This window comes from Kogia breviceps, chromosome 12 (genome assembly GCF_026419965.1).
Source record: "Kogia breviceps isolate mKogBre1 chromosome 12, mKogBre1 haplotype 1, whole genome shotgun sequence".
NCBI lineage: Eukaryota > Metazoa > Chordata > Mammalia > Artiodactyla > Physeteridae > Kogia > Kogia breviceps.
The window spans coordinates 92,993,663-93,010,620 of NC_081321.1; the positions used below are offsets into that span (position 1 = coordinate 92,993,663).

At 49.1% G+C, this 16,958-nt stretch overlaps 1 protein-coding gene across 2 annotated transcripts; it reads right to left on the minus strand.

Moving 5' to 3' along the window:
• Positions 1-207: 207 nt before the first annotated feature.
• LGALS2 (galectin 2) lies at positions 208-15,740 on the minus strand. 2 transcript variants are annotated; one of them, XM_059082319.2, is made up of 4 exons: positions 15,674-15,740; positions 1,622-1,704; positions 526-685; positions 208-360 (listed from the first exon to the last, which is right to left on the minus strand). In XM_059082319.2, exons 2-4 carry the CDS (start codon positions 1,687-1,689, stop codon positions 214-216), a joined length of 375 nt encoding a protein of 124 aa, XP_058938302.1. In that variant the 5' UTR covers positions 1,690-1,704; positions 15,674-15,740; the 3' UTR covers positions 208-213. The 2 variants fall into 2 exon arrangements, with proteins under 2 accessions (XP_058938302.1, XP_066866251.1); XM_067010150.1 differs by lacking the exon at positions 15,674-15,740 and adding an exon at positions 5,305-5,454.
• Between the last annotated feature and the right edge of the window lie 1,218 nt (positions 15,741-16,958).

A 16,958-nucleotide genomic window follows, 5' to 3' on the forward strand; every position in this document is an offset into this window, starting at 1 on the left:
CTCATCTGTATCATGAGGATGCTGGGAGCATTAAAATAGCAAAGCACCACAGTTCCTACCACGGAAAGACTATAAAGGTGGATTCTTTTGTTGGTTCTTAGCCTTGGGGGATGAGAGCGGAGGGTTAGGAACAGCAGATGGGAAGCCGGGACCCAAGGGCTGGGTGACTGGCGGTAGCTGCGGGTCAGGGAATCCGCTCCGGAGGTGCTGCCCTCAGTCTAGCTTGAAGGAGGAGACGTTGAACCCGCCCTGCACGCTCAGGTAGCTCAAGTGGTTGTGGCCCAGCCTGTTGGGAAAGGTCAACTGGTGCCCGTCTGGCAGCTTCACCTTGAATTCGTTGTCCTCGAAGGTCACGAGGATCTGCAGTGGGAAGGAATGCATCAGGGAGGCAGGAGCACCCTGGAAAGGCGCCACAGCCGTGCCTGGTGGCTCAGACGGCCCTGGCCTGTGTCTAGGCCAGGGTACCCCACCATCTGGGCTCTCCCCTTGATATCCTCCTCAGGCCCCTTCCGCCTTTGACCTCACCTTGACCTCCGATCCCGGGCCGAAGCACATGTGACTGTCCCGTTGCTCCTGCCCCCAGCTGTTGCCATCCAGTGAGTTGCAGACGATGGTGGATTCACCGAAGCGTGGGTTGAAATGCAGGTTCAGTTTATCTGTCCCCTGGCCCAGATTAAGCACAAAGCTGCAGGGGAAGGAGTAACGGGTGACATTTCAGGAAATGAAGGTGTCTATCCTGGGAGAAAGAATTGCTGTTCTCAACTCTTCTGAAGACCCATGAAGTTTGGCCATAAATAGTTGGACACCTGAAGTAGTGAGCTCCCTGTCATTAGAGGTATGCAACCAGGAGTTGTGTGATCTCTTGAAAGGATCACTACAGGGCCCTGAGTTAGACCTTCAGGGTCCCTGAGAGTGGGACGTTCTGAGTCATGGGGTGCCTTCATTGGGACATCTCAGACCAGAGGTATCCCACGTTTCTTCAACCCTTAGGGACCCACGCAGGAGAAAGGGTTGATTTTTCTCTTGGCTCCTACACAATGCGTCTGCCTGCCCTTCCCCAGCCAAAAGTTGATGGAGATCAGTCCCAAGAAATGCTGACACTGTCCTGCACACGGGAGAGGCTAACGCTGAGCTGTAACACCTGAGGCGGAGAAGTGCCTCTGATCCTAATGGAGAGAAGGAAACAAGACCACTTGGCGGCCCCTGGCGGCTGTCGCTGGTATAGTGTGTGTGAAAGGCCGGCCTCTGACCCTTCAGCTGGGTCAAGAGGGTGGTTCCCCGGGGGTTTGGGCCTTCAGTGGAGGCACCCGACTCGCAGAGGACTGGGCAGAGCTTCCGGGAGTTCTCACTTGCCCCTTCAGTGTCTGTTGGGGCCAAGGAGACTGAGCACATGGCATCCGCTGTGAATTCTGAAGCCCCAGATGCGAAAGCAGCCCTCACAGAAGAGGAGCCAGCAGGGGTGTGGGAGGGGGTGAGAGCGTGCAACAGTGTACAAAAGGCCCCTGGTCTGAGGTCGCTCTCGCTGTCCGACCATCTCACAAGGCTGCCCTTCCCAGCCTGTTCCAGGTCTGTGGGCAGCCCCCCTCCCCCCGCTGCCTCACCTGCCCCCCCACTGGCTCACCCATCAGCATGGTCTGCGATCTTGCCCTTGATCTTCAGGCTTGTCCCCACCTTCATGTCCATGTTCATAATCTCAAATTTCTCCTGCACCAACAGAGAAACGACCCACACAGATCAATCACACACATGCCCGGCGCTCTTCTGCTGGAGAAGCCCATTCACCAGCATCCTCCCACCCCGGACCTGTGGCCCCAGGCCTCACTCTCCCACCGTGCACGCGAGAGCACGGAGCTGGGACGGGAGAGAGCCAGAGTGCTCAGACCAAAGCTTCCCGGAGCCCCCCCTCTTGCCCGTTTTGCTTCATCTCATCCACTACAGACTGAAGAACAGCCAGACCTGGAGACATTAGGGCCCAGCTGAGGGGACCTCAGTTTGCTCATCTATGAAATGGGTAGAATGACTCCTGCCCACCTCACTGTTCCCAAACGTGTTCAAGTGATGAGGCATAGTGCCCTCTGCAAAATCCCCCAAACAAAGATAGGCTGAGTTCTTGCACAGACGCGGAGTCATTTCACTGACAGACAATGACTGTATCACAGGCAGGTCTAGGCCCATCCCGAACGAAGAATCTATAAAACTCCATAAGTCACACGTCTGAACATGTGCATCAAAATCCCTCTCCATACCTCAGTTTCCTCATCTGTAAAATGAGCTAATTTGATTTATTCATTCAGAACCAGTTGCCGAGCGTCCACTGAGTGACAGATGCTGTTGGAGTCCCTGAGGTTAATAGCTCCTCCTTTGAGCGGGTTGGGAGGATGAGAGCTCACATCTGTGAAGCCCACAGATAGGGCACAGGCTAAAAGCAAATCAAGGGACTGTGGTCATTATGCTTATTTATTGCTACTCCAGTATCCATCTGCTTCCTATTTTTCCATCAACCTTGGCACTGTCTGAATTTCCGTAGAGCGGGGGTTCCCACAACTTTACTACGGTTAGAGGGAGGCTCTCGAAGCTGGGTTTTCAAAGCTCATTATCCCAGCCTGAGGCAGTGCATTTTAAAAGGAAGGCTTGAGGGCTTCCCCGGTGGCGCAGTGGTTGAGAATCTGCCTGCCGATGCAGGGGACGCGGGTTCGTGCCCTGGTCCGGGAAGATCCCACATGCCGCGGAGCAACTAAGCCCGTGTGCCACAACTACTGAGCCTCCATGCCTGGAGCCCGTGCTCCGCAACGGGAGAAGCCACCGCAATGAGAAGCCCATACACCACAACGAAGAGTAGCCCCTGCTCGCCGCAACTAGAGAAAGCCCGGCGCAGCAGCGAAGACCCAACGCGGCCTAAATAAATAAATAAATAAAACAAATTTGTTTTAAAAAGGAAGGCCTGAAAGAGGCCTTGCCAAGCCCAGGAGAGTGGAGCGTCACAGCACGTCAGACCCTGTGACGCCTCAGAGCAGGGTTTCCCAGCCTCGGCACCCTGGACCTTTGGGCTGGATCGCTCCTGTGGGTCTGTCCTGTGTGCTGTAGGTGGTAGAGCAGCATCCCTGGTCTCTGTCCACCCGGTGCCAGTAGCACCTTCCCCCCAAGTTGTGATGACCAAAGATGTCTCCAGACGTGGCCAGACGTCCCCTGGGTGGGGGGAAATCTCCACGCCTTCGAGAAAGTGGGATTCGGAGGCAGGAGGCCTAACTCCTCAGATGGGCGCTTAGGGTAACAGCTGGATCAACGGCCAGACTGGATTAGAATTCTCCTTCAGCCTCTCACAGATAGACAGAGAATGCCTTCCTTAGAGAGGTTATCCAGTCCGTCCCAAAGAGGAACATGGGCGCCCTGCCACCAAGCAGACCCTCACAGCTGTGTGCCCTGCGGCACGCACGCTCCCCACCAGACGGCGTGAGGACTCTCCTGTCTCCTTCTAGTTGCGTGCGCCACCCACCAGGACCCTGGGACAGTCAGGGTGGGGCTGGGATGGGGAGAAGCACCCCCACGGCCCCTGTACATCCTGGTGGCTGCCTGGCTCAAACAGAAGAACCCGAGACCCCAAGGCTGCTGCAGGGCAGGGGCATGAGAAAAGCCAGGCTCGGGGTGTATCTGGACAAACAGGGATGCCCGTGGAAGGGGGCCTGACCCCCCTGCTTAACAAAGTCTGAAGCCCCGAGAGAGACAGGGAGGCAAAGCTGGGGTCGGGGTGGGGGCAGGTGACAGGGGTCAGAATCTAGTGCCAGCTCTGCCCCTAACTGGCCAAGTGACTAGGGGCCAGCTGTGCCACCTTCTGGACCTCGGTTCCCCCATCTTTAATATAAGAGATTTGGACTGGGTGGTCTCTGAGGAAGGAGGAAAAAAAAGGGAGGGGTGAGATGACCAGGGGAAGGAGAAAGTAGGGAAAGTCTCTGGGCACAGAGGTCCTCCCTGGGAGGCAGAGGGTGGGGAGAGCACCGTACCATCCACGCCGGACCCTCCAGTCACATCCACACCCCGCATCCCGCCTGTGCTGACTTGAATACTGTCTCCCAGAAAACCAAGTCTACTCGGAGCCTGTGAATGAGACCTATTTGGAAATAGGGCCAAGTTGAGGTGAGGTCGTAGTGGCTGAGGGTGGGCCCTAAATCCAATATGACTGGTGTCCTTATAAGAAGAGGGAAATTTGGACCCAGAAACACAGACACACAGAAAAGACCATGTGGAGACGGAGGCAGAGTTTGGAGGGACTCAGCTACAAGCCAAGGATGGCCACAGATTGCCGGCGACCAACAGAAGCTGGAAAAGACGTGAAAGAATTCTCCCCTAGAGCCTTCAGAGAGAGCATGTCCCCGTCAACACCTGGATTTCAGACCCCAAACCTCCAAAACTGTGAGAGAATAAATTTGTTATGGCAGCCGCAGGAAACCAATGTACCATCCTCAGAAGATGCCATCTGTGATCCAATTCCCCAAATATGGGAGACTGAGGCTCAGAGAGGGTACCTTGTCAAAGTACCTTGTCCAAGGCCACACAGTAGGCTATGGCAGAGCAGGGTTTGCAATCAAAGAATTAGCGAGGGACCTCAAAGAACCTCGACCCCTGCAATTTAAAGATTGTGATCTTGGGCAATTAATCTCCGAGTCTCAGTTCTTCATCTTTAATAGGTTAAAGATGTCTATAGATGTTAGCAGTTACTATTATTGCCACGATTAATATTTCTAGTGAGAGGGAATTCCCTGGCAGTCCAGAGGTTAGGATTCCAGCACTTCCACTGCAGGGGGCCCTGGGTTTGATCCCTGGTCGGGGAAATAAGATCCCGAAAGCTGAGGGGGATAGGCAAAAAAAAAAAAAAAAAAAATTACTGATGAGAAAACTGAGGCTAGAGGGGGAAAGAAACAGACTCAGAACGGTGGTGGAGGGAGCAGAGAATCTCGGTGCTAAAGGGCTGTGGAGGGACTTCCCTGGTGGTCCAGTGGTTAAGACTCTACACTACCAATGCAGGGGACCTGGTTCGATCCCTGGTTGGGGAACAGATCCCACATGCCCACAACTAAAAATCCCGTGCGTGCAGCAACTGAGACCCGGCGCAGCCAAGTAAATAAATAAATACTTTTTTAAAAAGGGGGCGGGCTGTGGAGGTGATCTGTCCAACTTCCTCAGTATACAGATGAGGAAACGGAGGCTGGAGGGGCAGCGGTGCTTTTCCGCCAACATCCACCCCACCCCCACTCAGGCGAAGAGGCAGAGGGTTGGAGGAGGTGGGCAGTGGGGAGCCGGCATCCTCACCGACATGGTGGCAGCTCCTGACAGCAGCTCTTGGTGGCTCCCGGAGATCTGGGCTCAGGGTCTCACCTCACAGCCCAGCTTATATCCTAGAATATTACACATTAACTCCTCCAAGGCCATAAATGAGGACTTTGGTCCTTTCTGCCAGGGTGTCTCTCCACCCGCATCTCCTGGTACCCAGAACAAACAGGCAGAAGGCTCCTCCCCCCAGCCCAGCCCACTCAGCCCAGAGCATCCTCCTGGCCTCCCTCCAGCCCAGCTTCCCAGCCTCCTCCCAGATCTCGAGTGCATGTGAACCCAGAAGCAGCGCTGAACTGGGCGCCAGGAGCGGGCCCAAACCATGTGAGCTTGGCAGGCTACCCAACAACCCTGAGCCCCACTTTCTCATCCTTAAACAGAGACTTGTTGGTAAAAATCTCTATACTTTTATGATGTCCAGATTCATTTTGAGAGTCTTTTGTTTTCTCCCCTCACCTCATGATTTTTCTGATTGTCTGTGTAAATTTTAAAAGCAATACATGGTGGATTCAAAGAAAACGTCTAGAAGTATCGATAACAAACTAAGTAGGGAAGGGAGTGGGAGGGCTGGGGAGGGTGGGGTGGGGTAATAGGATTTCCGTGCTTTGCTCTTTACTCTCCTGCTACCTATGTAATTGACATGATTACCACAGTCAATTAGAGATATTAAATAATAAGAAATACGATCACTCATAATCCCACCACCAGGATGGAACCTGCTTATTTTATTGGCACATTTCTTTCCATGCGGTTTTCAATGGATTTATATCATAGACACACGCTGTCTATTTAATTGTTGATCCTGCTTCATTCAGTAAACATTAAAGCCCACAAATCTATATTTCAGAACTATATCTTAATGGCAGTGAGATACTCAACCTTTCAATGCCTAAATTTATTCAAGCTATTTCCTTCTGCTGAACACTTACATTAATTCCAAGTGTTTGCTATTAAAAATGCTACTGCATTCAATTATTTGCACATAACGTCTGGCAGCGTCATGACAACTTTCTTAAGGTGGATTCCCAGAAGTAGAAGTTTTCTAGAGCCCTGGTCTGGCGAGCTGGAGAGTTTTCCATTAGAGCTGGCGGTAGCCACTCCGGGTGGGTTGCTGGTGGGCCAGGCCTGCTGAAGGCCCTTCTGTGCCAGGAGCTGACAGGTGGCTCACTGCACAGCACTCACAGAGGACACCACCTTCAGTCCCTGGCCCGCCCCAAGACAAGAGTGATTTCCTCCCAAGGAAATTGATCGCTTCTTTTTTTTTTGCTGCTCTGCGGCATGTGGGATCTTCCCAGATCCCTTCTTGATCTTTCTCCCAGGGCCATTGTAAAACCCAAGCAAGATAAGGAGTTGAAAGTGCTTCATAAACAGAAACTCTCTAATCAACAGAAACCACACCTTGTAGAGGTGACAGTTTTCTGATGATAGTAGTAATTCTAGCCCACTGTAGAAAGTACACGAAGTAAAAAGAACTTAAAAGTTCACTTGGGGGCTTCCCTGGTGGCGCAGTGGTTGAGAGTCCACCTGCTGATGCGATGCAGGGGACGCGAGTTCGTGCCCCGGTGCGGGAAGATCCCATATGCCGTGGGGCGGCTGGGCCCATGAGCCATGGCTGCTGAGCCTGCGCGTCCGGAGCCTGTGCTCCGCAACGGGAGAGGCCACAACAGTGAGAGGCCTGCAAACAGCAAAAAAAAAAAAAAAAAAGTTCACTTGTTTTAGAAGAATGTTTAAAGACAGGAGAACATGACCACACTTATGAATTGTGCTCTTTTTTCTGTGTGTGTGTGTTTTACATCAATGGAAGATTTTTAAAATACTAATAAAGGAAAGGAAAAAATCACTGACACTTGCGTCTCCAACCTTGTTCTCTTAATAATGCCTACCTTCTGCAGGGTATTTTACACTTTACAAAGCACTTTCTCCAGGTCTCATCACAACAAACTCAACAAATTCTGGAGGTGATCTTTACTATTACCCCATTTTTCAGATGAGGAACAAAGGTTCCCAGGCCTCATACAACTAATAAGTAGCAGAGCTTGCCTTGTCTACCAACCCACTGCTCGGATGACTGCCAAGGCATGTTACACTGCCCTCACTTAGCAAAAACAATATTTGACCTCCAGGAGGAGTATGATGTTAAACCCTTTGTGTGGTGGCAGCCTCTTAGCTGGGCCCCAATGATCCCTACTCCTGCTATTCACACCCGTGTATAACTGGCTCCCCTTGAGCGAGGCTAGACCCAGTGACTCAATTCTAATAGCATACTAGAATTCTAGAACAGAATGCTAGAAGATTAGGTTACAAAAGACTAATTATGAATAGAAAGATTACCAAAAAAGGTTTACAAAAAAGATTACAAAGATTACAAAAAAAAAGATTTCAAAAAGACTACAAAAAAAACCCAGAAAGATTACAAAAAGACTGCTCTCTCTCTCTCTCTCTCTCTCTCTCTCTCTCTCTCTCTCTCGCTCTCTCTCTCTCTCTCGCTCTCTCTCTCTCTCTCTCCCCCCTAGCTCTGGGGAAAGAAGCAAGTGAGCCATGTTATCAGCAGTCCTATGGAGAAGCCCATGTGCCAGAGAACTGATGTCTCCATCCAACCAGTGATGAGGACCTGAGCCCCGCCAATTCCCATGTGACTGAACTTGGCAGTGGGGCTTCTCCCATTTGAGCCTTGGGATGGCTGGTGTCACCAACACTTTGACTGCAGCCTTGTGAGAGACCCTGAGCCAGAAGGCACGCAGCTAAGTCCTGTCTAGATTCCTGACCCCAGGAACTGTAAGAAATGTGTTTCTTATTTTAAGTCCCTAAGTGCTGGTTAATTTGTTACACAACAGCAGATAAATAATACACTATGCCAAGCAACTGTTACCAGAAATTTGGTGGGAGAAATAATGCTCATGAAAGCCTCTTGACTAAAGAATCTGCAGGGACTTCCCTGGGTGGCACAGTGGTTAAGAATCTGCCTGCCAATGCAGGGGACACAGGTTCGATCCCTGGTCCAGGAAGATCCCACATGCCGTGGAGCAACTAAGCCTGTGTGCCACAACTACTGAGCCCACGTACCTAGAGCCCATGCTCTGCAACAAGAGAAGCCACTGCAATGAGAAGCCCATGCACCACAATGAAGAGTAGCCCCTGCTCGCCGTAACTAAAAAAAGCCCATATGCAGCAACAAAGATCCAAAGCAGCCAAAAATAAATAAATAAATTTTAAAAATAAATAAATTTCTTAAATAAATAAATAAAGAATCTGCAGTCCGCACATGTCTCTAGACATTCTACTACCTTGGTCTTTTTATTTTTTTATTTTTATTTATTTATTTATTTATTTTGCGGTACACGGGCCTCTCACTGTTGTGGCCTCTCCCGTTGCAGAGCACAGGCTCCGGACACACAGGCTCAGCAGCCATGGCTCACGGGCCCAGCCACTCCACGGCATGTGGGATCCTTCCAGACCGGGGCATGAACCCACATCCCCTGCATCGGCAGGCGGACTCTCAACCACTGCGCCAACAGGGAAGTTCCCTTGGTCTTTTTAAAGAACCAGCTCTTGGTTTTGTTTCCTTCATTATTTTGTGCTTTTATGCTAATTAACTTTGGGGTTTTTTTTTTTTTTTACTTTTTCTTTTATTGCTCTTTTTCTAACTTCTTGAGGTGAATGTTTAGTACATTGACTTTTCATCTTTTCTTCTTACTAATAACTGTATTTAAAGCTATGAATTTTCCTCTACCTACTACTTCGGCCCCTTCTCATAGGTTTTCAGATGTTCTGCTCAATATTCCAAATGTTACCCTTGAATCAAGCCAGATGATCAGAAAGTTGTTCTCAGCACTTAGTACCTGCTTAATAAATATTTATTGACTGACTGACTGAGTAGCAAAAATCATCATCATCATCAAGAAAGAGTTAGAAAGTGAAACATCAATACTACAGGATTGTCTAAGTTAATGGTGCTAAGAAAATATAAATGAACTATTACGCAGCCATCAGAAATCACATTTTGAGGAAACCCTCAATGGCTGTGGTTCCTTGCTCATGGTAGAGTGTTAAGTGAATACAGCGGCCACAAAAGCAAGTTCCCAGGACTTCATGAATGGCCCTTACAGATCTGCCTTCACTGAATTGTACAGCAGGCCACCTGGCTGCACTGAGGGACAACAGAGAGGAGCAGCCATAACAAAGCTGCTGGTGTGTCCACCTCTGAGGTGCCAAGAAGGACATGGCCTAGCTGGCCAAACAGGGTCTCCCTCATGGAACACAAGCGCAAAAGACTTGATTCAAATGCATGGGATTGAGGGCCCCCATAGAACAAAAGTACAAAATAAATCCAGGCCTTAAAGACGCCAAGTCTAGTAGCGAGACAAGCTAGGGCACAGGAAAAGACTAGAAAATAATTAATGACACCACAATGGAAGGCTTCAGCAAGTCCCAGATTCCTGGGGCCGGAGGGGGTTCTCCAATGTCATTTAGAGGTCAGTACAGCTCTAGAATCTTGGTTCTAACCTCTCTGAGTTCAGTCTCCTCCTCTGCAAAATGAGAGCAATAAGTGTTGTGAGGATTAAGGGAGACAAAGCCTGGCACTTCGTTAATAGTTAACAGAAAACATTTGCCATTAGTATCAGGAGCCCAGTGCCCTACCTTTGTCAGCTGGGAGGAAGGCTGCTCACCTACACCTGGTGGCCAAGTCTGAGCCCCAGGCCTGCGGGGAATGTTCTCCTTGCAAACTCCCAGGGCCCCACCATGACTTTTGTGAGCCTGAGGTACTTCTGCCTTCATAGGCCCCTTCCTCCATTAGAAAATATATATTATAGACACATAGACATAAACATACATATATTTAATTATTTTTTATGACTGCATTGAATCAATATATCAATGTTACATTTATATTTTTTAAATAAATAAATTTATTCATTTGTTTATTTTTGATTGTGTTGGGTCCACATTGCTGCATGCGGGCTTTCTCTAGTTGCAGAGAGCAGACTTATTGCGGTGGCTTCTCTTGCTGCGGAGCACAGGCTCTAGGTGCGCAGGCTTCAGTACTTGTGGCGCACAGCCTTAGCTCTCCGCGACATGTGGTATCTTCCCCGACCAGAGATCGACCCATGTCCCATGTGTTGGCAGGCAGATTCTTAATCACTGAGCCACCAGGGAAGTCCCTCAATGTTATTTATTAAAGCACTTTTGTCTACCTGAAAGTTCATTTTCTCTTCTGATTTTATTTTTTTGGCCGCACCACGTGACATGTGCAATCTTAGTTCCTCGACCAGGGAGGGAACCTGTGCCCCCTGCCGTGGAAGCATGGAGCCCTAACCACTGGACTGCCAGGGAATTCCTCTTCTGATTCTATAAGAGATTAAAACATTTTGGTGGGCCCCTAAATTGTCTGGGCCTGAGCCACTGTGTTCTGCTGGGCCTAATGGAGAGTTTGGCCTGTGGCTTCCAGGAACTGTCACCCATCAGGCCTCCTGCTGTTGGGGGACTTTGGTCCTGAGGTCTGTGGGATCCCTCCCTATCTCCTCTCCTGTCCTTCTCCTCCCAAAGAACAAACAAATCAACTCATCAGTGATACCCGTCGGCACTTCCCTCCCTGCTCATTCCCTCTCCAACTTCCTCTTTCCGAGACCAGGAGGTGCCAGGATGGAGGGGGCTCATGGAAAGCACCGAGCTTTTGGCATCAAATAGGCAAATAACACATCCTGGCTCTGTCACCTGCAAGCTGAGGAGTCACGTCAAGTCACTTCAAGCCTCAGTTTCTTCATTTGTGAAAGGGAGCTAATAGTATCTTCTTCACGGGGTGACTGTGAGAATTTTTGTTTGTTCGTTTTGGATTTTTTGGCTATGCAGCATGCAGGATCTTAGTTCCCCAGCCAAGGATCAAACCCGTGCCCCCTGCTGTGGAAGCGTGGAGTCCTAACCACTGGACCACCAGGGAATTCCCGATTGTGAGAATTTTTAAGGAGTTTTTAAATTTAAAAAGTCAACCTATGTAGCATGTGGGGCGCATAATAGATGCTAAAAACTAAGAAACAAATGTCTTCCTTCCTTGCTTTGAGGGAGGGTTCCTAAATGGGCAGAAGTTTCACCTGAGACGATGAAGCTGAGTATCCAGGACAGTGGAGAGAGCAGAAGCTCGGAGAGAATTTGCAACAAGCAGCATCTAACAGCCTGGACTCTGGCTGGGGAGCACATCCCTTCCCCTGCCCCTGGAGGACAGTTCGTCTCGGGAAGCCAGTGTCCATCCTCCCAGAGCCCAGGGAGCCTGGGACCAGAGCATGATGGGTAAGGAGAAAGACGCTGGTGACAGCCAGATGTACCATCTCAAGGGGCCAAATGATCACACCATCAAGATCGGGGCCCTGTTTCCCCTGGACAGATCTAGGGCTTATGATCTGTGCTTTCCAGTCCCTATACAGAGAAAAAAAAAAAACCCTCTTATTCCCACAATCTTTCTTCAGTTGTGTTAGCCTCAGGCACAGGGAGGTCTGTCTATAGCTGTGTGACCTTGGGCAAGTCATGTAACCTCTCTGGGCTTCAGCTGGTCCATCTGCAAAATGGGAACTGTTAACTGTCACACCTCACAGGGTAGATGTGGGCCTTAAGGGAGAATGTATGTGAAGTGCTAATCACAGCGCCAACCCATGTTCAGCTGAATAAATAAATGTTCGCTGTTATCAAATATTAACATCAGGTCTGCTTGGATGTCCAGCCCTGCTTCTGCAGCTCTGACCAGATGTCCTTCAACGGACATCCACAGAGCTCTTACCTCATCTGGTCCAGGGATCTTCCTTGTTTAAGCTGATCACCAGGTTCTGTGGCCTCACCCTGCACCCCAGCTGCTGGCTGTACCTGGCCACACTCCCAGAGCGCATCCTGCCAGGACTGCCTAGGTCCACTGGAGCTCTTGGGTCATGCTCGCCTCACCTGGAATTGGGGAGGGCCCTTGTGGGAGGAAGGGGAGCATCACAGCCACTTCACTGTCTCCCCTTCTCCGCTCCTGCCCCCACCATCTTTTCACCACCCATTGGGGTCTTTGTAAAACGGAAAGGACAACACCCCACTCTCCTGCTTGAAACCCTCCGGTGGCTTCTTCTCACACTTAGAACAAATCCAAACTCCCCCCTTGGCTGACAAGGTCCCGCTGATCCGGTCCTGTCCACCTTGCAGCCTCAACTCATCACACATGCCCCCTTGCCAGGCTGACCCGTGGATTCGCCAAACTCCTTCCAGCCTCAAGACTTTGTCCTTGCCGTTCCCTCCACCTAGAACTCTTCCTCGGCTCTTGGCTGGACCTTATCAGGTTGATCTTAACTCAGGGGTGGATGGATGGATGGATGGATGGATGCATGAGTGCTTGGGAGATGAAAAGGTGAATGGTGGTTGGGTGGGTGGGTGAGGGGTGGATGGACGAATGGGTGGCTGGATGGTAGATCGGCAGCAGGAAGCACTCATCACAGGGCTCAGAAGGGGGGTATTTTCAGTGGCTCCAATCCAGTGGCGCGCTGCCCCTTCACTTCCTCTTCCCCTCACCCCCTCCCAGCATGTTACCCAGGTCCTTTGGACCAGGGAGGCTGCTTCTCAGGGTCATACCTACCTATGCACATGTGGTACTGGGTGGATTTACACAAGAGACCATAATGTTCCAGGTTCTGCTTCTGCTAAGTGGCAAGAGGAACGTTTTTTCCATAGAGAACATCTCTGTAGAAATTAAACAATAAAGCAAACTGTTTCTGTTACTTGGGTAGCCCTGGAGTGCCCTTCCCGGGGGAGAGGAGACCTCAGCCCTGAGCCCGGTTCCTCCCCCTGCGTCCAGAGCACCCAGTCTTCCTGTGGGCAATGGGGGCTTGGATGCCTTAGTGGCCTGGTCACAGCTGATGCGGCAGATCCATGGAGTAGAGAAGCAACACCTGGATTACAACCCGCAGCCGAGAATTCCCGCCTGCGCCCAGCTCCTGATCGGCATGTGAATTATATCTCAATAAAGCTATTTTAAAAATCAGAGATTCCCTAGAGTTCGTAATGACAACTTATTTTCACTTATTTTCCTTTTAAGACCCCACCTGGAGCCTGGGTTCCAGCTACAGGGCACAGGCATGGTGTTTTCTGAAGGCTGTAGAAGGGGAAACCTCTCTCTTGGAGAGAGAAAGCATTTACCTCCCCCTGCTGGCCACTGAGAGAACAACCTAAATTCGGTTGAAAAATAGACTGTCAACTGCTAAGCACTTATCTAAAAAAAAAAAAAAGACAGAGAGAAAGAAAAGAAAAAGAAAAAGAAGACATGCATGTGATTTAAAAAGCACTTCAGGGCTTCCCTGGTGGCGCAGTGGTTGAGAGTCCGCCTGCCGATGCAGGGGACGTGGGTTCGTGCCCTGCTCCGGGAAGATCCCACATGCCGCGGAGCGGCTGGGCCCGTGAGCCATGGCCGCTGAGCCTGCACGTCTGGGGCAACGGGAGAGGCCCCAACAGTGAGAGGCCCGCGTACCACAAAAAAAAAAAAAAAGAAAAAAAAAAAGCACTTCACAAAGCTCAAAAGGGCTTTGCAGGGAAAAGCAAGTCCCCCATCCACCCTGGTCCCCACAGCTACTCAGAGGCAAATACCCTTCTCCTGCTTCCTTCCAGAGGTAGCCTACACACCACACAGGTGCAAGTACCTGTGTCTTACCTGTGTCTCAAGCACTGTCTCATACCTTTTGCTTTTATTCTCTTAATATATCTTGAAGAGTGTTCCATATCAGTAAAACCCTTTTCTCTTTCCAAAGGCTGTGTCCGCCTACTCCGAGATCCAACCAATGGGAAATTGAGTTGGACATACATTTAGTTTGAGTTTAGTTGATTATAGTTATAAGGTTCACAGTCAACTTCTAGAATAGTTAGGTGATTGCTAGCATCCTAGTGTAGGGAATGGTTCCCAGAAATACTCCAATCACCCATACCCAGTCACCACGTCAATTCACCTGGTGTCCTGACATAAAGGTGCAGGGACAGAGGTCACATCACTACGTCACCATGACACCTAGGCACCTGACATGGGAAGAATGTGGGCAGTAGAGGAGAACCCAGGTCTGCGTTGTATAGAGCCAGAAGCTAGTCTGTGGAAAACTCTTCCAATTCTCAGCCGTGTAAACTTACATGTGGAGGATTGAGTTCCCACTGATCTAGTTACAGCAAAAGTCCACGCCATTGGGAACACAATTAATAACACAGCATATCTAATTATAAATGCACCACATGCTATTTTCTTTTGGGGGGCGGGAGAATCACGTGCAATAGAATTAACCAGGATGCCTCTGTTGTAGGACACCAACCCATAACAGTACTGTACATAGCAAGTACATCTGTGTATGTCTTCAAATGTTTTATATATCATGACTCATGGGGTTCTGTCTCATACACACCACATTTTGTTCTGACAAAGTCTGCGGCTCCTAGTGAAACAACACAGAAAATTTGTCTCTCCCAAATTTGACAAAATTAAACATTTTAGGTTTACATGACATTACCAAAAACTGATTGCAAAGCTGAGAAAAAGTTTTCTAAAATAATAAAACAAAAAACATTTTGATCAAACATTCTAGAAGCCTGACTTTTCTTTCTCTTTATAGAAAATATAAGAAAGTCACTGCTATATGAAAAGCATGCATCCTCAAATGGCAGGAAAAAAAGGTAGTAAAGCAATACGTCAGGTAGTTTAGTGAAAATTTCTTATTGTTCTGACTTTATGATTATGGTGTTTGTCAGACTCTTTTTTTTTACTTTTTATTTTTTGTTTGTCTGTTTTGGCCACACCACACGGCATGCTGGATCTTAGTTCCCCGCCCGGGATTGAACCTCCACCCTCTGCAGTGGAAGCTCAGAGTCTCAACCACTGGACCACCAGGGAAATCCCAGTCAGACTTTTAAAGTTTGTAATTTATATGAATTTTTTTTTTGCTCTAAATAAATACCTGATTTTGCATACATAATTTTATATTCTTTTTTTTTAAAGAGGTCTTTAAATTTTACAAACGTCAGCCTCCATAAAACTTGAGTTCAGCTGGTCCTGATGTAAAGTGCATTTCTTACATTGGATATCTGTCAAAAAAAAAAAAAATTGAAAAGCTCTGGACTAGGGACTTCCCTGGCGGTCCAGTGGTTACACCTTACAATGAAGGGGGTATGGGTTCGATCCCTGGTCGGGGAGCTAAGATCCCACATGCCTCGTGTCCAAAAACCCAAACCAAAACACAAAACAGAAGCAATATTGTAACAAATTCAATAAAGACTTTAAAAATGGTCCACATCAAAAAAAAATCTAAAAAAAAAAAATTAAATTAAAAAAAAAAGGCTCTGGACTATATATGTTATCACAAACCTTTCTTCCAGCTCCAGAATTTTCTAAATCTGTGGGAAATGCACGCTGTCCCCTCCTCCGAGCAGCTGCAACTCTGACAGAAAGAGAAGGAAGTCCTTACTTGGAGCTTATCCAAATCTTTCCTGCTCTACTTGGAGTCCTTGTCCCCTAGGGAGGCAGGAAGACAAAATGCCAGTGTGCTAAGTTCCAGGGGGAGAAGTGAAGACAGAAGCCCTGAAGGTATAAGCTTTGGGGGAAAGGGAAGAGAGAGGGGTAGGACCAAAGCCCTAAACCTAGGGAACACAACTGAGGGGCTCTCCCAGTATAACAGTAGTGGTCACCACCTGGAGCTTTCTTTATTTAGCATTTACTGAGTGCACATATATATTATGTGTTCTACATTATCTTTAATCCTCTGCCAACTGAGGCTCAGGTGGTAAAAGACTTGCCCAAAGTCACATAACTCTGCTCTCTCCTGCCCTGCACACTCTTCTCTCCATCTACCTCACAGTTCCTGGGGTTCCTAAAGTTCAGTATGTACTTCCCACATACTGCCCCCTCAGCTAGGGGAGGAAATTCCTCCTCCTTCTTTAGCTCCATGCTCAAGGGCACCTCCTCTTTCCACCTCTCAGTCCACCACCAGGGTAATTGGTCTTGCCCTCCTCTGCTGCGCTTAGAATATACCCTTGCAGCACTTGTTACAGCATCGCTGGTGTTACATCTCCCTGATGCATTGTCTTCGTGGCACCACCCAGATCTGAAATTTAGAAAACAAATTGTTCATTTATTTATGTTCTTATTAGTTTACTAGAATGTAAGTTCCACGAGGGCGGTGCCTTTCCGGTCTTATTCACCCCTGTATGCCCTGACACAGGACTCGGCGCAAGGTGGGCATTCAATAAATTGCTTCCAAGTGCAACCTCTACCTCAAAGTTGTGCTCCAAGCTCCAAGTCTCAGAGCACAAGGATGAATGGTACGCATCTGTCCATCAGCCAATTAACGCTGGGCAATATTTGCATATTGCCTTCCTATTGGTGAAATCCGTGGTCTCTAGTTTCCTTCCAGCCAGTGGAAGGAAAGTCATAATATCGGCCTCTGTGGCCACACCCTTCTGTAAAAACCAGATCTTCCTACCCGCTGGAAAGGGGTATGTACGGATGGGGGTGGGAGGGCGGAACAGGGTTGCTCAGACCTTTCAGTCCCCAGCCCCTTATCCTCTAACCCCGTTGGCACACAACTCAGTCACACAACGAGTGTGACCCTACCTGGTATACCAGAGCACCGAGCTGGGAGAGGCTGCTGTTA